This window comes from Eurosta solidaginis, chromosome 4 (genome assembly GCF_040869045.1).
Source record: "Eurosta solidaginis isolate ZX-2024a chromosome 4, ASM4086904v1, whole genome shotgun sequence".
In the NCBI taxonomy this organism is placed as follows: domain Eukaryota; kingdom Metazoa; phylum Arthropoda; class Insecta; order Diptera; family Tephritidae; genus Eurosta; species Eurosta solidaginis.
The window spans coordinates 1,329,482-1,354,498 of NC_090322.1; the positions used below are offsets into that span (position 1 = coordinate 1,329,482).

At 38.4% G+C, this 25,017-nt stretch overlaps 1 protein-coding gene across 2 annotated transcripts in view; it reads left to right on the forward strand.

The window, feature by feature from the left end:
* Nucleotides 1-20,378, forward strand: part of LOC137247532 (serine-rich adhesin for platelets) — a 41,476-nt gene extending 21,098 nt beyond the window's left edge. For both annotated transcript variants that reach the window (XM_067778520.1, XM_067778519.1), the window contains 5 exons: nucleotides 2,352-2,756; nucleotides 8,733-8,873; nucleotides 15,043-18,809; nucleotides 18,877-18,973; nucleotides 19,029-20,378. In XM_067778520.1, the coding sequence (XP_067634621.1) occupies nucleotides 2,352-2,756; nucleotides 8,733-8,873; nucleotides 15,043-18,809; nucleotides 18,877-18,973; nucleotides 19,029-19,100 (4,482 nt within the window). In that variant the 3' untranslated portion in view covers nucleotides 19,101-20,378. The remainder of the gene's footprint in view (nucleotides 1-2,351; nucleotides 2,757-8,732; nucleotides 8,874-15,042; nucleotides 18,810-18,876; nucleotides 18,974-19,028) is intronic.
* Nucleotides 20,379-25,017: the final 4,639 nt, after the last annotated feature.

The window sequence follows — 25,017 nt, forward strand, 5'->3', positions numbered from 1 at the left end:
ATTGGAATCGGTAGTCGGGACAGGGTGATCTTCTGCTCAGCCATCGACTTGTGGTTATGGTTCACGCTAAACAAAATTCCATTGGTAGATACAATTTTGGTCAAATTGTAATGCGAACAACTGGGGACTTACCAGAATATTTTGAAGGTAGGAGGCTTAGGTGGTATAAGTTTCACACGACCGTAGTCAAAGATCAAAAAAGTCGACAAACATCAGTTTAAGACTAGAGTTTCCTGAATGTAATCGATTTACATCTTTATCATCTCTAAATGGTCTACAACGGAAAACTTGTACTACACTTGTAAGAAATGTGTACGAAGTTCGAACAAACCAAATATACATTTGCTCTTTAATTTTCTTGCATCCGAAGGTAGATCTCGAACAAAGAGCCGTTTTTGCTTATCATAATTAAACTAGAATGTGTTTTTATGACAACTTCATATCATAGAGCATCCTTGTTTTAAAAATACTGGTTGCTTCAATGAAATAAGGCAATTGGCTAATGAATTAGACTTAGCCTTTTTGCCAGTTGTATATTTTCATGGATAAAGAGTCTTTTTAGCTGCAGGGTATGTACACGCATTCCACACTGCACTCTCGAGTGTGTGTAGGGGACAACTGTCATATCCATACGGTAAGTGATTTGCAATAAAATTTGTTGCTGCTTTGTTTTTACTGCTTAATGAAATTGCAAAGTTTCTGTTGTGGCAAGTTGCGAATTTTATAAAAGTTTTGAAGGGCATTAGATATAGAAATCAATTTAATTATGAAAACTTCGCTCAACGCAACCGAAGAGAAAAAATATTATATTTGTTATAAATAAAATTTAATCAAATAATTCCCATTCCTTTGAGTAACATAAAAGTTGATTCAAGGATGGAAAATGTCGAGCGCTGACAGCACCGGAATAAACGCTCATAACGAAATTCAATGGGAAGAAAGTACTTATACACTTACTACATACATACATATTCCCACTCTATTGAAAGTGATGACAAATTGTGTTGGAGGACGCTTACGTACAGTCATGTGCTCCAATATACCCTGCCTTAGCTCACACTATATCTACGTAGCCATCATTATTCGTCTGCCCCTATTAAGGAACTAGTTAAATCAACTCAAGGGGTTAATCAATTATTTTTTTCCAATTTAAGGGAAGTTGAAAGTAATCAAGTCGGCTTTTCGGTTTGACCACTAAGAACAGGAAATTTTGCAATCCTTATCTGAAAAGGCCGAATCGACAGGAAAATGGTCCGCTCAATTTTATAGAAAGCACATGCTGATATTGTAGTAATGGCATAGCTTCCTCTGGAGGCTCTAAAAAGTGCGAACAGGGTGACATTATTTGGCCGAATTCCAATATGGTGCGCCTTTGTACTAAGATTCACATTCAATTAACAAAGGGAGAAATATTATTCTATTGATATAATTCTTGTTTTCTCGAAACTAAAAAAAAAAATGCAGTGAGGTCTGTGACGCTGCTGTCGTAACCATGCTTTAAATTGCTCAATAGGGGCGATCGCTCAATAAATTTTCATGAAAGTCCCCCAACGGTAATCCAAGGTTTGGGGGCGCAACTACATAAAGCAGTTGTATGCTGGGATATTCCGCTTTAGAACTATTACTTGGATTGTATCACATCAGTGTAGTTCAGATGTTATATGGAAAATCCCGTGATAGTTTTGAGTGACCTGCAATTTTCTCCAGTGTACCCATATTGGTAACGCATAACATAAGCTCGACTGGCCAATTTCTTCATACATTGTCAGCTCTGTTTCTTTGTCTTTTTGTGTATCTAATTCATTGTTGTTGTAAAAGCTGGTGTGACTTTCTCTTCCAGCCTAGGCTAGAGAATTACTAATTTATTATCAATTAGTCGTCGTCAGGGATATAATATGAGTCGACCCCGCACGGATTTTTAAGGAAAATTTGAATCAATTATGGCTAAGTGCGATTTTTAGATCTCAAAGTATATGAATTTAAGTTGTGCCTCCACGACAAGCGTTCCGCTTCATCCAAGCCATAAAAGCCATGTCCTTAGGCCATTTCAAAGAAACATAAATCTTCTTCTTTCGATTTAATTTTATTACTATAATGCTTTGATAAGTGACTTAAATTCCGTCGAAAATCGAGTTTATCACTTCATCATGCTTTGATTCGAAACTGAGTTGTTGCCATTAGCACATCAAAAATGCAATCGCTAACATTTATTATGTACTCTTAAAATAGTTTATCTCAATTTATCGACTCATTCGAATACATTTACACACATCTACAGACTTTTGTTTCTGTACTTTTTTGCTGCCTTTATACAATTTTCTTAAATTATCATCCACATTTCTTTCATTTAGATGGAGCCACACGAGCTCATTACAAAGGCAACAATATCAAGAAATTCTCAACAACAACAACCCATCATCGCCATAACGAAATCGGAAAGCAACGCCGCTACCACCACCACCACAACGGGCAGCAAGTCCAAATACGATGGTAACAATACAAAACGCCCATCTCCGTTGAAGATGACTAACGCTAACACTGCCACAACAACAAATTTGGATGGCGACGAGCATGCTGGTCAGACGCCACAAGCCCCGAATCAGCAGGTTATGTTGACAGGTGTGAGTGCCACGTTTAAGGGAGCCACTACACTCACCGCACCATCAACGCCGCGCATTGAACTGAGTCGCGCTTCATCGTCGTCGCATCACGAAGCGGATAGTCGGGAAAGTAGTCCGGAAAATGTGTTTGAACAGGTGATGATAATGCAAGAATTATGATTTATAAATGTGCACGAATGTGCTTGTGTGTGTGTGTGCGTGTATCTGTCGTTTTGTGTGTGCGTAGTCTGTAAAGCAGCTGCCAACTTTAAGTAAAAACTGCACAATGCACATTGAACGAAGGCGCATTTCTAGGCATATCTAGAGCTACATAATAACTTACACAAATGCTTGTATATTTCCGTTATATGTATTTCATTTCCATGCCTCGTGTACGGGGCGGGGCAGTGTGTAAATGTTGGTATGCGATTTTTGTTCGCTTCGGCATCTTTTTCTTCTGCTTGCAACAATTAAAGTCATTTCTGTGCACACCAACCCTTCAATCAATCGAATCACAGCACTTTAACATACAATACAAATCTAATAACAACAACTACGAGAACACGCTCATTCATGTCTAACTGAGATTATTGAATTTATTTCCTGTTGCTGTCGTCATTGTTCGTTCACATTTCACTAACACTCTAACGGCACTTTTTTTTAACACTTTTTACCTGCCAACATTATTTAATGGATATTCTGGTTATTATTGTTGCAGTTGTTGTTGTACTTAGTTTTACTCATTTATGTCTTTAAAGTAAATTGTACTGTTTTTTCTATTTAGGCTTTTTTTTTCTCCCACACTTCTGCCTCCCATTCATACGTCTGTCCTTCTATTCGTCTCTTGACTTTTATGGGTTAATGAGTTCAGCTCGGAATGTGGGACAACAACAATGAAAATCAGTGTAAAGTTTTGTGGGAAAATAAAAGAAAGCAGGCCAACTTGGTGTGAGCACCATCACAAAGTGCACTTAAGTTGCGATTTCAAAGAATTTTTATAACAAAATCTGTGTAAAAACAGAGACAAGAAATTTAAAATGTGGTTACGAAATGAAAATGTGTGAAGAGTGCAGGCAAGCGCTCTGGCGACCCCAAGTTACTCATGAAAGTAGGGCGTGGGGAGGGGGGGTTGGCCTAGAAGATTTAATGTGGTCATACAAATCGTTCCCGAGATGGTCCGGCTAGTACCTTAATAGTGCTTTGTTACCGGAACGTACCGGATCTATATCCGGAAAAGGACCATCAACATCGATAACACTCCCAAAGCTTTCGGGGATTGTCTTTATCGTTAATACAACAACAAAAACAGCTGTACCCCGATTAAAAAGCACGCAGCCAAATCGATTAGACGCACGGCATGCATTCATTATTACAGAAGTGCGGACGATTCGACTCAACAGTTGTCGTAGTAGCAGTTGCAGTACCTTAATGATGCGACTTTCCGGAACGTACCGGATCAATATCCAGAAAGGGACCGTCAATATCGATAAAACTCCCTAAAACCTTCCGGGAGTCTCCTTATTGCTACAAGGAGAAGAGTCGAGCGAGGTCTCAACATCGACTCGGGTAATATATCTGCGCCCACCAATAATACACAGAACAACGCGAGTTAAACAGAAAAGCTGAAATCACAACAGACTGAAAATGACTTCGCAGTTCGTCCCTTAAAGTCCACAATCTCGCGTTGCGATCAACTCTCTTTACAGCACAACGGTGTGATCGAACGCTACGAAAAGAGTGTGTGAACGCTAGTGTGTTGTGAAAAGCAACATGGGACATATTTTTAGGAATAAATAAATAAATCATAGGCAGAAAGACGTCAGTCCAAAGAACAGTTGCGTTATTTCTGTATTTTTTATCAAACGCAGGAAAAATTGAGGTTAGAACGAAAATGGCGATATAATAAACGATGTCCAGAGAGTGCTCGGATTATGAAGAGATCAAATATCTGCCCGTTAAAAAATTAAATGAGGCAGCAAAGGGTGTATCCAGGGAAAATGATGAGCCCGAACCCACAATCGAAGACGAATTGATGTTTCCCCACCCGATTGTGATAAGGTACGAATAGCAATAACCAAGAGTAGGCCTCACTTCGTTGGAAGGACGAAACTGAAAACGATTTGCTTTCAACGGCGTTTCCAATTGGCGCCGAGTAACGCAGAAAATATGTGATTGGCGTATGTTGTTCGACGGCCAAAACAGTTAGATTATTTAGCGGTATTTAAATATATAAGTAAAAGAAGATTCTGCCGTTCGGTAGGCAGTTTGAAAGGAATCCTACTTACAAGCATAATTTCAAAGTGATTTGCATAACTCCGCCCCTAATTTCAAATTCCATTAGTGATAAAAAGCGCAACCATTAAAAGCTTAATGGCAGTGAACCAAACAGATTGCTTTGTGAGATCGCTCATCTTCTTTCTTCCTTCAGGTCTGGCGGCTGCATCCAAAGTTCAAAAAACTCGTCTGAAACTTTTCTAAAACGTATCCCTAGAGCCGTCAAGTATTGTGGCTGACGCTGTTCTTATTGTTTCACTGACAAAAACTTTTCTAGAGAAGCGCTCGGGGCTAGAAATTTGCCCCCCGCTGTGAATTCACGACATTTTGGCGCTTTGTGTTCATTTGAATCATAAATCGCTCTGATGAGTTATAATTTTTCTATGTAACTTTTACAGCTGCAACAACAAATCAATCGACCTATTTAAAATATTTAGGTCCATAACTTATAGTTTCTAAACCCCAGAATATAATTAGAAACATAGCATACACAAGTAGGAACAAAAACAGATAAAGCAAAAAAAAAGTAGAGAAAATATAAATGAAAATTAAAACTAACGGAACAAGTAACAACAAACCAAACATCCGTAATGTGGGAAAGACAGGATGATGAGTTGTTATTGCTGTCTGTTAGCTATTATGTTTAAGTCCTTGTTGAGTTGTTGGTGGCAAGTTGAAGTTGCTTCTTTTGTATGGTAAGAAAGCTACTGCAACTTGTTGTGTCTTAAACAGTACGTCCCTATCTCCGCTTGTTGCAGGTTGTGCCTGGCTCTACCATCAGCAATTGTTTGCCGAAAATGGTTTTCTATGTTTTGTTGGCATTAATGAGAAAAATCCTGCAGCATTGTTGTTGCATGGCGTAGTGAAGCCACAACCTACAACTCTGCCGCCCAAGCCGCAGCATTGCAATACAAATGCAGGAGGGCGTAGATGCAGAATTTCTATTAGAAGAGGCGGTGCGAGTGTGTAAGAGTTTGAGTGTTTCTAGTGCCTGTTGCTGAAGCTTTGAGACCACACTTAAACTTTATACAACAACACAATACAAGACGAACAAAACAGATGAACAATAATTTACGATCTACATTTTTTTGTAATACTCTAAATTTACTTAGTGAGTTTGTTGTTGCTGTGCTGCGAGGAATTTTATAAAATTAATAGAAAGTTGCAAGTGCACGAACCACTTGGACGGAAGTCATTTGTGGAGCAGCACTTTACAGTTATGAAAAGTTGTCGTAACGAAGCGTAAAAGCGAGCAGTAAAAGTAAAAGCTCCGACATGAAAATGAAGGACCAACGAGCTAGAGACGCAGCAGACGAGGAAGTGCTTGTGTAAAAGTGCTGCAGCGCTCCATTTATTGAATTATTTTGAGAGGTTCACAGAGGGAAATGAAAAGTTAAATTGAATATTGTCTACATTCTGCTCGATACGAAAATTTGCTTAACCCGCTAAGGGAAGGCTGTTGTAGAAGTAACTTTGACAGTGTTTTTAAGATTTAAAATAATAGCTCAACTTTGCCGCACATTTTTTGAGACTTTGAAGTATTTTACATTTTACTGGCAGAGGGAGTTCGCGGCTATTTTACGCAAGATAGCGAGTTTCCAATTTATTTAAAAAATGTGACTATCGACTCTAATTGAATTAATTTAATTTACTTACGAAACTTTTTAAAGCTGGCACATTACTTTCCCTAATGCCTCATCCGTCGATCCATTTTTTCTCACTCACTCGTAAATACATACATACATCCTTAATTACTCACACTGATTCAACCATACATATGCAACAGTGACCCTGGCTCTCCTCAAGCACATTTGCATGCCTAATCGTTGTTACTAATTGCTCTTCGCATTTTCCTGCTTTACTGATTCGCTATTTTTTTGGCGCCCTTGTCTTCCCCTTCCGCCCTGTGCACCGTATTTGCCCTTTTGAACTGTCAAACATCTGTCAAAGCGCTGCTGATAAATTCGAAATGTCGCTTGGGATTAGTAAATTGCTTTTGTTGTTGTTGCTATTATAATAAAGTTAATATATGCACGCACACAATCGCACGCTGAATGATAAATACGTGAATACATACTCACGAGAGCGTGCTTAAATCTTTTATGCTTGCTACTCGTACGTGAATAAATGAATCAACAAATACATACAGACATATATGTGTGTAGGCATACTAGGTTGATTGGTAAGATTTATTTCGATCCGGTTTTTGCATAAATGGGGCATATTTTTTACTAACTTTTTTAAAAATCGATTAGCCGAGCTTTTTGGACGATTTTTGTTCGACTTATGGCATTAAAAGTGTTTTGGAAAGAGTAGCAAAAAAGGGGCGGGTTACGCCCAATTTCCAAATTTTGTTTAAGTTTCGTTCTTAGCTAAACCATACCACTGATGAGGTAGAATATCAGTCAAATGTAGTTAAATACCATAGAGTTAATGCAAACTTTGTTAAGGCTAGACCTTTAGGAAAAATGGGCGTGGTCTTTAACCGATATTGATTGTCTTCACTCAGTCCATATAAGAATAGTGTATCTGTCAAATTTCAATGATATCTTTAACGGCTTGCTGAACTTCCAAATTTTCTTCTTTTAAATGTGGGTGGTATATTTAAAAATTTTTTTGGAATTTACGTTTTGCGTCATAAAAACAATCCACATACCAAATTTCATTAGCTAAGCGGTATTCGTTTTTGAGTTATCTCATTTTTCTAAATTTTCAGATATCGAAAAAGTGTGCGTGGTTATCGTCACATTTCGCTCATTTTCAATACCAATCTATTCTGAGTCCAGATAAGCCCGTATACCAAATTTGGTGAAGATATCTCAATAAATGCTCAAGTTATCGTGTGAACGGACGGACGGACAGACAGACGGACATGTCTTAATCACATTTGTTTTCGATACTGATGATTTTGATATATGGAAGTCTATATCTATCACGATTCTCTTATACCTGTACAACCAACCGTTCCCCAATCAAAGTTATAATACCCTATGTACAAGCACAGCTGGGTATAAAAACTGTTTTCTTAATTTTCAATGTTGCTTTGTCCGGGACTTGAACCCTGGACCACGGTGGCCGCCCCAGTTTAGATATCTAAAAAACGTAAAACGAAATGAGAATAGTTTAGAAAATGAATTGGATTGTTTTTGTGGAAAAAAAAATCGGGAAGCTCTCGCTTGAACGAATATATATTTAATCGGCCCTTTTATAAGGGTGCCTATTAAAAATTGGTCAGACAGTATTTGAAGTTTAACATTTTCAATTAAAGTGATATTGCGATGCTTTGATGGTTGTCATTTTCGTGTTTTAAAAGTTTCACGAACTATAAATTTTTTTCCAAATAACTTAAAAACCGACTCTTGAAAAAAGTCGAACAATCAAACACCCTAATGCATACAAACACGTGTTGCCACATGCACACATACATCTGTACATATAAATAAACTTTCCACACTGACACATGACGAGTAAATTTTTCTTTGCTTTTCTCTTCTCTTCTTGCCCTTTCTCCCTTTCATCATTTTCACATTGTTTCTATTTTATTCATCCTTTTTATATTGTCTATATTCTTGTACATATCTTTATCACGCCTTATTTCTTTGTACGCAAATTGGTATATGTTTGGCTATTCATGTTGTTGTTGTTCGTTGTGCCACCCTATCATTTTGCCCTCCTGAATTTGTTGCAAATTTTTTTGGGTTGACTGCGCTTTAAATAAAATAAATAATGCCATTAAATTGAACAAAAATAAATCCTTGGTTTCGTATTCGCTATTTGTCGATTTTGCTTTTCAAAATTGTTGTTACTTTTGATTTTGTTGAAAAAATTGTTTGCAATAAAAATGATAATCAAATGAAGGTTGGCACTGGCACCCTACAGGAAACAATTGGCGTGGCTTTTGGCGAAGAAGGCGCCCTAGAGTTGCGGAGCTCAACGGAGGAGTTGTACTTTATGGATCCCGAACAGCAGAAGGAAGCGCAGGAAAAGTTGCAACAACAGGTGAATGTTTACTTACAATTTTAGTTTTAGTACATATATATCTCTTTAAGGTTTGAAATTACTAAGTAATGACCGTGCCTAAAAGTATACAACATATTTGCCACCTGACTGTAATTTTGCTGGAAGTTTAGTTGGTACTTTCAGAATATTAATTGGGCGCTATTAATAATTTTGATTCTTTAATGAAAGTTTATGCTCTTATTATACTTCAACTCTTCATTTGTTACGGTAATTCACCGTTGGAGTATACTTGGCAAAACTTGCCCGATTTGTATTTTTTAAGCTGGGTAGTCGCAGCTAAAGTAATATACGAGACATACTGAACTCTTCTTAAGCCCCTGATGTGAGCTTCAATTATTCTTCTTTTAGATTTACCTCAGAGTTCCTTAAAAATGAACCGTCTCGTCTCCGCAATTCGTGGGATAACTGCAAGCTCATAGCGAATCATGAGCGTAGCTCTAAATTATCAAATTAGAGAAAAGCTTTTCTAAGCAGGATCGCCCATCGGCAGTGATCTGGCAAAAATACTCCGACTGTATTTCTGCCATGAAAAGCTTCCCAGTCCCAATTCATCTGCCTTCCAGCTGCCGTTGGAATCAGCATAAAACCTGTAGGTCCCATTCCGCCACTTTATAGGAAAAATTGAAAAGAAGCACGTCGGAATTTGAAGAGAAACTCGGCCTAAACATTCTCGTTGGTAAATCGCGCCAAGTATTTTATTTTTAGATAATCCTAGTCACCTTGCAATTGAGTGCACTCTGGCGTTCGACTATGAAAAGAAAATCATCATAAGCCAGTAATTACTAGTAGACAAAGGAGGCTACTACATGGCTTTTCTGAAAAGGTCGGCCGCTGCATACTTTCCAGGTACACTCCTGTATCTGTGGTCATATACCTTCACTGTTTAGCTAAGCTTGGCTGACTCAGGCAGCTCTTGTTTGCATCCTTTGATCAATCACCCTGTAGGAGATGTTGCATATCTGAAGTTGTCTGATTGCAGCTTGGCTGCTGGGGGTTATTATAAAGCATTTGTTTTTTGAAAATAACTATTTGATGAATTCTTTTATAGCTGATGGCTTAAGAGTGGCTTACAGATAGTTAACATTATAGGATATATAAAGTTCTGTGGTATCGTAAGATCACAGGCCTTAGGATACGTTCAGAGCTGAGAAAACAGACGTCCTGCCCGAATTTCAAAAAAATTGAGATCCAACTTTTCCTCGTTTGCGACTAACCCCACCTCGAATTCCCAGACATGCATCTCCAAAAGCGGCTGATCTATCAGAGATCTAATTTTTGTCAGGCATTTGCACGTGCCGTGAGTTTGACTGGTAACGTGCCGAACCTTCTAAGCATTTGGTTGATGACCAACGTCACCAGCTACGGCGATATTTACAAATTGGATCGGCTGCAATAGCGTCTATGTGAGGCCATAAAATCAGTTAAGGAGGGAGGTATCAACTTACCGCCTCTGTGTTTTTGCTTTAAAGATAACTGGCAGAGTTTAACATTTATTAGGTAGCAGATTCAGCCCTCTTCCTAATTAATGAGTTTATCTGGATCCTTATGCGCTTCTTATGATAGGAGCTTTCGTGGTGTAGGTTTGGTTTATTAGATTACTGATGAAGAACAATTTTCATATGTTTTCGAAAAGGGTATGCATTAGTTGGAAACACAGCTCCTTCGCATAAACCACAAATACAACAACGAGCAAACAGGTAAATTTTACCATTTGTAGCTAAAGGATATGAAGTCGATTTGTGTTTGTTAAATTGGAGCAACAGCAATTGCAGTTTCGCAACACAAATAACAACACGAATAGCACTAGAACGCTACTTAAATGCACGAAATGCTCATGGTAGAACATAATGAATATGTTTCTAAGTATGTAACTAAATAAACTCAACCATTTCGGTCTTGCCATACATACCAAGGGAGGAGGCCAGAGTAAACAACAAAATTATTTAATATCTCTGTGAATATGTGAACGTTTATGCTTTGGAACCAATTGATTTACTTTATACTGTCCATGGTAGACTTTGGTGTCAGCTGACACATAGAAAATTAAATTTAAAGCTCATTCGAATATGAGCGCTTGCGTTCATGCCCACTCAAACTTAAGCACAATTTGGGATGCTCAACAAAACATTGCGGATATTGCATGAGAAACAAGGACACAAATCAAATACAAAACATTTTACAAATTGGGCCGCTCATATAGCCACATATACTCAGTACGTGTGTATGTCCATCTTATGTAGGCGACCAAATGTAGGTTAACATTGGCGAAATTGTTTTGCATGACTTCGAACTGAATCATTCATTTTGTATATTTTCTTTATGTACTAATAGTATGACAGTTGTTGGTCGTAACGTTGCAGTGATTGACCCATTTCATGCAACAACAAAAACAGTACTCTTTATAACGAGCAGCTGCATGCGCCGTCCTCACTGCCATATTTATATAAATGGACACATTTTCAAATGGCAAAGCAAGTCGTAGGCTGATAATTTCCAACTCTGTGTTTTACATTTGAAAAGCAACAATTTTTACACAAAAAGTTAGGACGGGATGGTCACAAAAGTTCATAATATTGTGACGAATATTAGCAACACTAAGGGATACTATCATCTCTAAGCCAACACTAAGCAGTGACTTGTATGCACATCAATAAATCAATCATTATGTCTAGGCATATGTCCATACAAGCAGCGGAGAGTAACGCACAAACACATGCATATATCTGAGATACTCCCAAAAGTATGCAATAATTTGCGCAAGTATCACTCACATATACACGCGCATGGGCTATGAGAGAAACTATAAAATCGTGCATCTGTAATTATAGCTGAGAAATTTATAGATGCTAGGTTAGGTTAGGTTAGGTGGTAGCTGCCCTGATAAGGATAGCTCACTTGGACAACACGAAGGGTGAATCGGATAAATCCTCGAGAGATCCAAGTGAGTCGCGACCGAAGTACTTTCGCCTAGTTCTGGCAAAAGCTGGGCAATCAAGCATAAAGTGATTTGGTGATTCCACCTCATCGTCCTCCATACAGCTGCAGCAGGATGGAGTTTCCAGTATATTGAGATGTACCGCATGGATACCCATCGAACAGTGCCCTGTCAATGACCATTGATAGGTGAGCCTTAGTGAACCCAATTTTTTCAGCAGACCTCCTGCCATCCACTTTCGGCCAGAAAGATCTTGCTACCCTGCAAGACGTGGTGTCCACCCAACGTTTGCTGAGCTGACTCGAGGCCCAGCTATGGAGGAGCAATCCACTGGTGGCCAGCGAAATCCCGAAATCCCTACAGCCCTCTTCATCCGGTTCAGTTGTACCGATGTGGGCTAAGAGATCCGCTTGACAGTTACCCGGGATATCACTATCGCCCGGAACCCAGATAATCTTAATTGTAAAATAATTCGATGCAATCGCAAGCGAGGTCAAGCACTCCCAGACCACCCTCGATCGCACTGTAGTTGAGCTCAAGGCCTTGATAGCCGCTTGGCTGTCAGAGTAGATGTTAAATTCCCTAACCGTGGTTGCACTGGATAGCATTCCATCCACCGCATCCCTAATCGCAGCAACTTCCGCTTGGAATACACTGCAGTGATCAGCCAACTTAAACTTACGGCTTACATTTAACTCTTGACAAAAGACCCCCCCGCCAACCTTTCCGTCCAACTGAGACCCATCCGTGAACAATTTAACCGGTCCCATGCCCCAGATAATTCCTCTTCTCCACTCCTCCCTCGGGGGAACGACTGGGGTGAAGGTTGCGTAGGGAGCGGTCATCGGCATACAATAGTCCGTCCTGTCCGGGATAAAGTCGAAAAGCCCACAACCCACATCACGAAGTCTGACCAACGACCGGGCCGCGGCTGCCTTTCCCGCATTATAGCTGCTAAATAACTAGTAAATTTTAGAAATAGAAGCGCCTAGAAATATGTCAACGAGGAAATCAAACAGTATAAAAGCAGCTACAGTTGAAGTACGACAAGTCAGTTTGATTTAAGCAAGCAATCAGTAGCGAAGTATAAGTGTTATTTTCAAGTAGTCTAATAAAGGTCATTTTACATTATTTAATAGTGGAGTTATTTATTCAACAGTTTAGTGATTCGAACGTTAGTAGAAGGTTGCAAATAAGAGGATTTGCACTAAAATCGTTACAATATTTTAACAAGCATTTCTGTACGATAGTACCATACGCGACAGTAGCCGTCCTGCCCGAAAATTTACTTCCCTTTTAAAAGGTTTACTTTATTGCTGATCTCTCCTCCTTCTCTTTCTTCTTATCTTCTGCCTAAGCCTTTCCTCTGTCTCCTTCTATCTTTCCTGTACTGTACCTCCTCCTCTGTCTCTTTTTCTTTTTTTTCATTTTCCTACAGTCGTTAAGTGTATATATATTTTCAAAGCCACGGATAGTTTTGCTCTGAGTACGTGGCTCCCGGCTAAAATTCCCTATGGTATCTTCGAGCCACCTGTGTGCCATATGATCTTGTGTGAGCGGCATTCCACGTTGCCTTCTCTCCCAATTGTATCTTGTACCTTTTCTCAAAGATTACCAGCTTAAACTGGGTTGCAGCTCATAGTTTGCTTGCTATATGTTTGTAAATTTGTGTCAATGATTACCGCTAAGTACTTATTGTACTCTGAACTTCTCTTATCAGTTAGGAACAGTGCAGAGCTACTATTTTTATGAATTCGCACGCTTTCTGATTTCCGGTTGATAGCCGATTCAAAGTATAGGATCACCCACCCGTGAGCGTGTGACCTCTCTAGGCACGCTAGAATGTAGAGGCTTGATTTTGAGAGCAGCTCACCTAATTCCGTAGTCTATTATCTTTCCTATTGCCCTCAAGTCAACTAAGATTAGATATCTTAGTGTGAAATATTTTGCTTTAGGGTATTCCCCTTTTCCTATTTTGGGTATAAACACAACCTGTGCTTTTTTCACACCGTAGTTATGTAGCTGTCTCTCATGCTCTTGGGAAGGTGATGCATTAGTTGATATCCCTGGATTAATGGCATCGATACCCAATGATTTGAAATTTACAAGTGATCCAATTTCCTATTTAACTGCTTTTTCCCAAAAAGGCCATTAGTCCAGTGCCAATTTGAAGGGTTTGGTTTTACTGTTGGGAAAACTCTACCTAGTTTGATTTGTGGTACTTTTCAAGTTCCTACTTTTTCAAGACAGGCGGGACTTTATTTCCCAGAAGCCCCGCAAACAGCGGCACTTATCTAACTATTACAGTGTGCATACCCCAGTTGATACTTAAGAGGCTTACAGCATCAAAAAACAGCCTTGCAGTTCCTTGAGCACCTACTATAGCTCTCAAGTTCAAATTTCTTAAATTCTTCTGGGTTTTAAATCTAACACGTACAGATACATCCATTCGGTTAGTGCTCAAACTCATAATGAATGTTAGTAAAACTGGCCTCCCCTCTTTAATTAATCTATTCCGTCTTTTATGAGCTCCAGATATAAACGAATTAAAACGAACGACTACTGCAGTTCAACCTTAAGTGTGCAAGCCTAATGAAGATACAAAATTCTATCATCGGGTGCCGCTTCACACCCCACTAACTTAACACGAATCCATTCCTATCAATCCAACGCCAAGATATTCTTTGCAACGAAATTGAATTAGCCAACCATTATTTTCTCCTCTTTATATCCACTTATCTCAGTGGTCCTCAGTGGTCCAATTCACCTCCTTTCACATGTTGACTGACTGCTTTGTATTCGTCTTACTTGTTTTACCAATGATGCCGTAAGAGCTGTGTTATCATCATTAACCGTATGTGAGCTTGCTTAGCCTATTATTTGTTAGCATACCCCATAGTCTGCCCACGCCCTCAACAGTACCCCAGCTCCGGCTCTTTGTAACGCCTTGTCTCCAGCTGCCTGCTATTTCGTTCTCTTTTCAATGTTGCTTTTGACGTCGGTGCCACTTCTGACATTTCAATTTAAATTATTCTTCCTCATCACCTGTAAAGGCTGCTTTGAAACTTCGGTATGCACTTAACTCACTTGTACCCAAGCGGCTGACAATATTGAGCGAAATTTTAAAGTGGCAATAGTCTTTTCTTAACTTGAGCTTCGATTTTGCATTTAAAACTTTAATTAAATACATTTTTTTGTATTTATTTTCACCAGACGAAGCGCTCATCGCCGCACATTTTCAAATTCGAAGATCATCAAAGCTATTTACAGCAGCATCAACGTAAGGACTCTGCAAGCTCCGAAGTCGCTGCGTTGCTTTGTATATCTGGACGTACAAGTCGCATTTCTAGTGTGGGCAGTCAAGGTTCTGCTGTGAGTCGCCTATCGGCCGTATCAGGTGTCTCGCGTTCACCTTCACCACATCGCATGCTATTAGAGAGTTCATTTTGTGGACCAAAGCCTTTAGAGAACGTAGTAGACGGACGCGTGTCAACCACAATTGAGCCACCCACAGCTGAATTGCTTGAACAGGTTTTGTTGGCACGTAAACAAGATCCAACACAGGTTGTCCTAGCGGAAGGTATTACTGTGGAGAGTTCGCCACAGAAGAAGCCTACATCACTGTCGAATGGTGAGGCTAAGCCATCAATGAAAGGGGTGAGGAAAGTAACACCTGCCAGCGGTGTTGGCATGACGGCTGGCGCTGCTGTGGGCGCACAGCGTCGTAGCAGTAAAAGTCCTGGACAGATGGTGATTGGAAAGACGCCAGGCGGCACTGAATACATACGCATCAACCTGAAGCCGGATTACATGTACGATGACAAAGGTATTGCTCCGCACGAGAAAGTTGTTGAAGCGCCCAATAGCATATCACCACTATACGCACCCAGCAGCCAAAAGAAACCTGCTTCGTTGAGCTTAGCTCGACGTACCACTGTAGATGAGAATCGGCTCACGCCTTCAGCTAGTCCAAAGCCAACTCGTCACAGTATACTAACGAAAGACACGCATGGCAGCCGCTCGCCTTCACCTGCTGCAGTCTCCGTTTCACGTAAGAGCTCGTTTAGTTCGTTCTTTCGTTTGGGTGGCAAGGACTCACCCGATTCGCCACGTGAACGTTCACGGTCTCGTAGTAAAAGTAAAGAGCGTCAAACGCCACAATCACAAAATGAAACACCGAGCAAACAGAAATCCGTTTTAGCGATTTTTAAGCCGGGTAAACGTGGCAGTAATGCAGGCGCTGATACAAAATCTTCAAAGAGTTCCTCTCCTATCGATGGTCAAGAAATACAACAGCAAATCCAGCAAATGCGTAGCAAGTCGGACACGCCATCGTCCACTACCACGGGAGGCGGATCAAGGCCTGCTAGCAGATTACGTTATTATGATGAGCCTGTAGAGGGAGTAATCCATATACCACTCCACACCCCACCAGAAGAAAAGGAAACGAGGAAATTGCTGCACGGCATAAAGCAACTAAACGCCGAACCAATGCGTCCGGTACCCACTGCGATAACGGCGAGCCAATTGGCGGCTGCCGCTGCTGCTCTCAAGCCGGTAGGCACACGTAAGGGCTCGGCCAGTGGATCGTCGGGCAGTGGTCAATCTCAATCACGTCCGCAGCAAGTCGATAAAGCGCAGCACATCGAAAATCTTGATGCCATACACACACTTACCCAAGACGACGACAATAAGGAGCGCACGTGGAGCTTAGAAGTGAATAAGTATGGTTCACAGGACTCACAAGAAACAGCCGGTTTAGAGACCAGTTACGCTAGCGCAATAAAAGTTAATCTTCGCTCGACTTTGACAAATGTCAAAGAAAATATAGTACAGGAAAATGGAGTGCCCGCTGCAGCGGAAATTCATCGCCTGCCCTCAGTAGAAAGTACCAGTGAGACGAAAATCATAGAAACGGTAGCAATGGTAAATGTGAACATGACGCAAGTTCAACCCGAAAACGCGCATATAAAAGAGAAGCGTCGCCTGCTCTTCACCACGCGTTTGGGCTCTGGTAGTCAGGATCAACTTTTTTCTACGCAATTCAGTATTTCTAAAACCGAGAGTCAGTCAAGTCAGCTGTCCGAACAAGTGCAGGAGACAATAGTCGAAAGCCCTGAGCCAGAGAAGCTGCATAGGCAAGGCACAGTAATACGCCGCTCAGAGGATGAAGCGGAAAGCACTGCACCACCGAAAGTTGGGCAGCCAAAAGAGCACTTGAAGGCGCCACCGAAACGGCGTAGCTCTACGGAAACCTCAACTCGTCGTCAGAAATCTGTTTCCACTTCTGAGGACGAAAAACAAATTGTGCAAACTACAGTCACTGCAGTTGTTATGCGACGTAAAGACTCACACGAAGAGCCACGGCGGAAATCTCGTTCTACATCAGAAGAAGATGCAGAGAGCGGTGGTGGAGTTTTGAATCAACGACACTCGCGTTATCTTGAAAACTTTGATGTACGCAAAAAGTACCATGAAAATGTGCCACGAAAACCAAAGCGTCAAATTGTAACCGACACAAAAGGCGACGAGAGTATAGAGGAGGTTATTGTACAAACTAAAGAGCTGCATGAGGGTCAAAAACAAGCAAAACCACATCAACAACGTAAACCAACACTGCCTCAGCCACCACCACCATCTACCGGCCCTTCACCAACGCCAACGCCAAGACCAACAGCTGCATCAGTAGAGGGTAGTCGTTCGCCAACACCCACAAAACATGCGCCACGCTCACAATCCCAATCACCCATAGATAATTCCGGTAAGCAAACACCCGTCAAACCACCACGAACCTCAACACCTACACGACGTTCAACTGCCGAAAGACAATCAATGCCTTCTACCGACGAACCATTTGGGTCATCCGAAAGTGAACGTGACTCAGATTTAGCTGGTGGCTCTTCGGCGTCAGGCGATCCCAAACGACGTCACTTGCCGCGTCATGTTGGCGCTATTGAAGAACACGAAAGCACCGGACTCGTATCACAAGAATCTTTCGATGAGCTTCCTTATGTGCCAACTACTTTACCTGAAGAGCGCGCACAAGGTGTACCAATCATCCCAATGAAGGAACGAGCTAATATGGAATTGAAAACTTGTCCTGTCGAGCGTCCACGCTCAACTACGCCACTTAATCCTTCGCACCTCGAAGAATATTGCGGCATCGTTACGCCACAAGAACAAACCTACGAGTTAAGCGGTTCAGCACCTGTACGCGGCGAAAAGTTGCGCATCAGCTTACCACGCAAAGACTCAACCAAAGAGCGCGTACAGAGTGCAAAGTCTCCACGACGTGCATCAAATGCAAGCGGTAAATCTTGGTTTGAGTTTGCTGAAGAAGGCATCCGTGCTGCCACAGTAAACTTAGAGCGCAAGGACTCTCATAAGCAATTGATGCAACACCAAAAGCCCGAGGCTGAAACAAAATCGAAAGTGGCACACAGCAAAGTAATAACAACAACCGTGCAGACTACACACAAACAAAGCATACCTACATCCAGCGCTACAACAACGCAACGTAAGCTCTCGGGCCACTGGATAGATTTCGAAAATATACCAGAAAAACGCAAGCCACCAAAGCGTATAACGGCTTTGCCAAAAGATGGCGTAATCACATCGTCAAGCAGCGGCAATCGCGCTCACGCTGGCACAACAAATGCGCAACACGCGACACATAACCAATCAGCACACACGCATGGACATGAACATCAAGGACCACAGCCCGATGTAACAATGGATGGCAAAATCCATTACAACTATGTGAAACCGGAAGATTGTCAGTGCGAGTGTCATGAAACTAAACGTGAAGCAGGTGCGGGTGCAGGTGCTGACACGAGTGCTCATACAGGCGCCGCTGCAGCAGAAGATGAGGTCGACGGTGTGACAAGCAGTAAATCCATGAATAGCGTTGATCTACTACAACAAGGCGAGGATATGCTGCCTCTATTAGATCCCGAAATACACGACGGAATTGAGCCAAGGTGAGTTAAATGGAAAAATTCATATCGCGTGCAACTGCTTTTAGTGATTTACGCTTTTCTACAACAGTGATTCGTCGCGTGAGTACAGCTGCTACACAGACGATGAGATGGACGTGCCAATGCGTCAGACAAGCTCAAGTCGCTCGAGAAGCAGCTCATCAAAGGTTGGTAGAATATGGAGATTATGTGTGAATATAATTTTATGTTTTGAATTTTCAGTTGGGTGAGTTTCCACGTCGTGATGTATCGCACAGTCCGCGAAATCGCAAGTTTCCGGATCATCGCAAGTGAGACCGCTGGTGCTGTGAAAGAGAGTTGCTTATTCTAGCAATGATTGCTGTTTTTTAGGTTAGCTACTAAGATATTTAAAAACAAAGGCCTTTATTTTTTGTTGTTACAATTCGAATTTGTTGTTACCCTAACTAGAGCAGTTAGGTAGGAATATATATATATATATATATATATGTAGAGTTATTATTAAGTAGCCGAATTATTTAGACGCTTTTTTCTGAACAATTACTTTTCAATTACTATTACATTCCAGAGTGGTTGTAAATGGTAATCAATTGCTGTTAGTGTACAAAGTAATTACAAAGTGGGATTTGGATCTTCTAAGCATGTTTTCAAAAGTAATTACTTTTCAATTCCATTACAAGTAATTGTACATTTTTAACTGTAATGAATAAATTGTATTTCTAATTACTTTGCAATGCATTTAAATATTTTTAATAATTCAATTTAAGTAAATTGATTATATTATATGGTAATAACGGAATTATTTTTAATTCTTTCTTCGTATTTGTTTTAACATTATTAATTAATGGAAAAAAGATTACATAATGGCGTGAAGAAAGCATTACATTTAAAATTTTGCTTCTGAAAGTGAAAAAATGTCTATTTTTTAAAGACATTTTTCTAGAGCATGGAATAGGTAATCATTATTTATTTCAGAAAAACTACAAAATTACTAGTAATGATGCGCTAATTGCACTACTTTTGAGAAACTATTTCTAGATAACAAATAGTGTAAGATACTCTATAGCAAAGATATAATATCGTGTCCTGGAGTTTAAAAGTAATTACTTTTTTTTATTTTTTTTACCTTATATTAAGTCGCTTTCATGTTTGTCCCCTCATTTCCATACGAATTTTTGACCCACGGAAAAGTCTTTCTTGGTAACCTCCCATTGAGCTAGACACTTGATACTTAGAGCATAGTTCAGATCTGAGAGAAATTACAATTAGGGCTGGGACTATCCGCATATTCGAATATATGGATATCCATACGGATATCCGTTGACACGGATAAAATCCGGACGGCATCGATATCCGGTTAATATTCCTATGTGAAACTATCCGGATATCCGAATTTATTAAGATCCTGATAATAAACGTATTTTTGGGGCATTTAAATCAATTAACAACGTTTTTTCACAATATAAACAAATTGCACTATTCGTATTTTCACTTGTTTGCAAAATTTTAGCTTTTTAATTTTTGACGTCAGTTTAATAATCTACAAACATCTTTTGTGAATAATTTTTCGATGTTTGCTTCGTTCAATTCTGATATAGCATTTTCAGGTCAAATGAAACTTTTTTCATTTCAAATGAACCTTCTTTCATTTTAAATGAAACTTTTTTCATTTTAAATGAAACTTTTTCCATTTTAAATGAAACTTTTTTCATTTCAAATGAAACTTTTTTCAAGTTAAATGAAACCATTCTACTAAGGTAATTGTCAATATATTTATATCGTACTTTATAACGCTATTTATCAAATTTTTCTTTAATACAACTATTTCTAATTAGCCACATTGAAGGCAAAATTTTTGCTTTAATTTTCTTTATGAATTTAAGCTGCAGTTAAGGTCGGCTTAGTTTAACCTTGCCTTTTGATCGTTTAAATTTTTTAATAGATAAAGTAGCAGGTTTATACGCTAGGCAACTTATATACTACAGTTTAACCACCCACTGAAAATAAGCACCTATATTTTTTACTTGTATCTACTCCTCTTATATATAAATCACATTCTTCTTCTACATATACTTCGTTAATAACGTAGGAATAAAACAGCGTAGAGAACAAAGAGAAGGAAGAAAAAAATTTTCATATGTATATCCTGTCCGACCCAAAAACGTCCGCTAAAAATGTTGGTATACATGAAAATTATACAATCAAATGAAAATTTTATAGTGTTCATAGTGTTTAATGTGACAAGGTGTATCACAAATCGATGGTACCGATTTTCTATGTAATTAATGGTGTAATTTTTGTAAATTTTATTTATTTTTCATTTGTAATTTTGTCAACCGCCACATCTAAAAATATTACGCCCTTGATGATGCCAAGGAAATTTGGCGAAACGTTGGGCCGTAAGGTGGAATAAACTTTGTTTTTATTCGCACTACAACGAAATAGATCAGAATAGTTTAAAGGAAACTTAATCTCCGAAAATTTTTTTAGTAGGTAAAGAAAAAACCCTTAAAAATCAAAGTCAAAAAATTAAAAAAAAATGAAATTTCGCAGCTTCGAAAATTATTTTTTTGGGTATGCGAAGTGAAACTTTTTTTCCTGACCCCAAATCCTATCGAAAAATCGATGGCGCGATATCGGTTAATAAATCGACCCATTCTAATATATATATTCTAAGTATTACATTTAAATACAATACACAATGAAAAATAATGGAATAAAAACAAATATATATGTTTTCAAAGGCCCAAACGAGTGAAGTGCAATGTAACTGCGCCATAGAGTAGAAAAGATCACCTTTTACGGTTATGTTTTTCAGCATAGTTAAAAAAGATCTCTCCACAGTCCACATGCTCTACTATATACATAGTTGGTAAAAGTAATGTTTCTCTCAATACCTTGCTATCGTTCTATGTTGTTTGGTAAGACGTTGGTCAAAGAGAAAAGCATAATACAGAGGATTCAACCGATGTGTTAGTTGGTGTCAGACAGTGAATAGGAAATACGCTCACATCATGCTCTTTGGTTCCTTCTCTTTGTTCTCTACGTTGTTTTATTCCTACGTTATTAACGAAGTACATATATGTAGAAGAAGAATGTGCTTTATATATAAGAGGAGTAGATACAAGTAAAAAATATAGGTGCTTATTTTCAGCGGGTGGTTAAACTGTAATATATAAGTTGCCTAGCGTATAAACCTGCTACTTTATCTATTAAAAAATTTAAACGATCAAAAGGCAAGGTTAAACTAAGCCGACCTTAACTGCAGCTTAAATTCACAAAGAAAATTTAAGCAAAAGTTTTGCCTTCAATGTGGCTAATTAGAAATAGTTGTATTAAAAAAAATTTGATAAATAGCGTTATAAAGTACGATATAAATATATTGACAATTACCTTAGTAGTATGGTTTCATTTGACTTGAAAAAAGTTTCATTTAAAATGAAAAAAGTTTCATTTGAAATGAAAAAAGTTTCATTTAAAATGAAAAAAGTTTCATTTAAAATGAAAAAAGTTTCATTTAACCTGAAAATGCTATATGCAGGTATTCAACTTTTATATTCCAGTATCCGGGCATAAGGATATCCGGATTTTCTGTTTACGTATCCGGATAGCCGAACAGCGGATATCCGGATTTTCCATTCATGAATCCGGATAGCCGGATTTTTTGCTTAGCTATCCGGTTATTCGAATATCCGGTTTATCCGGATAGTTGAAAAATCCGGATGCATTTCACAGCCCTAATTACGATGCAAGTGAAAAAAATCCGCTAGGTGGCGCATGGATCGAGATATACAGAAAATTTATTTTAAAATGGAAATTTTGCGGTGACAGTGCAATGTTTGATCAAAAAATTTGAGCTACGTAATGCACAAGTCGAACTATTTAGAAGATTAGGCCACACCTTCATGGCTAGCCTCCTGAGTGTTGCAGGCGTTGTAGAATTCCACCTCGTTGAAGGCCCAACTCAATGCACGTTCTTGCATACTTTTAAGCGTACGCGACTTTCACCACGATTCTTTCAGACTTTCAGGCGTATGCGAATTTCACCACGATTTTCAGCTGTGCAAATTAAGTAGCTGACAAACGAGGTGGAATCCAGTTGTTTTCGCCAGTGTTGTCAGCGAAAATTCCACTAATTCTATTAAATCTTGCTATTTTGAACAAATAAAAAAAGATAAGAATTTTCAGTTAGGAATTACTTAAATTACTAATCAAAGTTGCAATTGCCTTTTTGTAGGCACTCCAAAAAAATTGAAAATAAAAAGATGATAAAACAATTTTAAGGACTACCTTTATATAAATGGACCAAAAAATAGAAGGCAATTTTCCTTTAATACAGACATAATCTTGCTGAATTTTGACTAAAAAAATTTAACAGTAGCTCTTGTAAAAGAATCTTGGGATTTAAGATTATTAAGGTAGAGCGCGTGTTTAAATTTTAAATAATCAATTAGTTAATCCCAAGTACATGGTTTGCCTTAAATTGAAATATTGCGCTCCACCTTTATAGTTTTAAATCCCAAAATTCTTTTACAAGAGCTATTGTTAAAGTTTTTAGTCAAAATTCAGCAAGACTATGTCTGTATTAAAGGAAAAATTGCCTTCTATTTTTTGGTCCATTTATATAAAGGTAGTCCTTAAATTTTTTTTATCATCTTTTTATTTAATTTCATAATTTTATAAGTGAGTTTGAGTTTTTTGATTGATATCCAATGACTGTTTTCGAACTGGATGAATTTCATAATTTTTACCCGGTATTCGTTTAAAGGCTAACGGTCCAATTTCAATTACTCTAAGTCATTTCTTTAAGGATAATCGAATTGGAATGGAAAAATTAATCGATTTGAGAAAATCAGAACAGTTTTAAATCGAATTTGTGAAATTTGTTCGAGTTTGAAGAAAAGAATATGGCTGTACAAGATATTCAAATTATTCGCTTTTAGCTTGTTAATTTCTAATAAAAAAATCAGCTCTATCGCTTTTATCGATCAAAAAAGTGCTGAGCGCGACTGTAAGCAGTCGTATTTCCGAATGAGTAATTATGAGCCGAATGAGTAAGTATTTAAATAATTAACTACTAAAAGTCGACGAATGGCGCTCGAAAATCGTTGAAGGCCCGAACATGTGCCATTATTTGTAAAATGAAATTTAAAAAACACATAAAGTTTGGGAAATTACTGCACGAGTATGGAATAAGTAATGACTACTTATTTTAGGAAAAAAATTTAACTACTTGTAATGGAATTGAAAAAATATAGCATATAACAGGCTATAAAATCTTTTACTGAACAATCCATTACCATTTACAACAACTCTTCTAGGTAATTTGTAATTGAGTTTATTTTGTTTGCTTTGGTTCTGCTGTTAAAAATTCAGTAATTATTGTAACATTATTTTTAACTTTAATTTTCTTTTAGTTTATTAGATTATGTAGTTTAAAATGCAATCAAACTTCCGAAGATCATAGCGTTGATAAATCAAATCAAATTTTGATATTTTTTGACTCAGTGGCCGAACTGAAAAACGAGTTCTCTTTTATTGGGGGTGTCACTGAAAACATGACTTCAAATATGAAAATCAGTTAAATCTTGAAATTATAAGATAAAATGTGATTGTTTAAGAAGTCAACTAATACTTGTATACATGCATACATATAACTACTACAACTACAATAATTGATAAACATATACATTAAAAAAAATACATAAAAATCCATACATAGATGGGCACTTTTCACTGTCATAAGCATTTTGAAATCCGTTCAACTACAATGGCTTGAATGAAAATTCTTCAGTGATAATAATTCAGTGTGTATTGCAATGCGGAATTGCATTAAATATTTCAATACTAATGTTAGCGAAAAGTGACTATAGATGTTTTAATATAACCATATGAATTCATTAATAATATTTAATTAGTTAGCAGACACTTTTTTGAAATTTAATATATATGTATATATATCTAGGTGAACAAATATACATACATACATATAACAAGAAGAAGAACATGCATAAATTTGTATACTGAAGAGATGTTAAAACTCAAATTTGTGCAAAAATTATTGAAAGATAAAAAATTCATATCAATGGGCGCTTTCAGGCAACACAAATGTTGAGCAGTCTTTGAGTGATAACCCTGTAAAAAATCGTGCAATAAATCCCTAAAGAGATTAGTTTCCGATTTATCTCTTTTATCTACATTCGGGCATAATTAATCCCCTTTATTCCCTTTC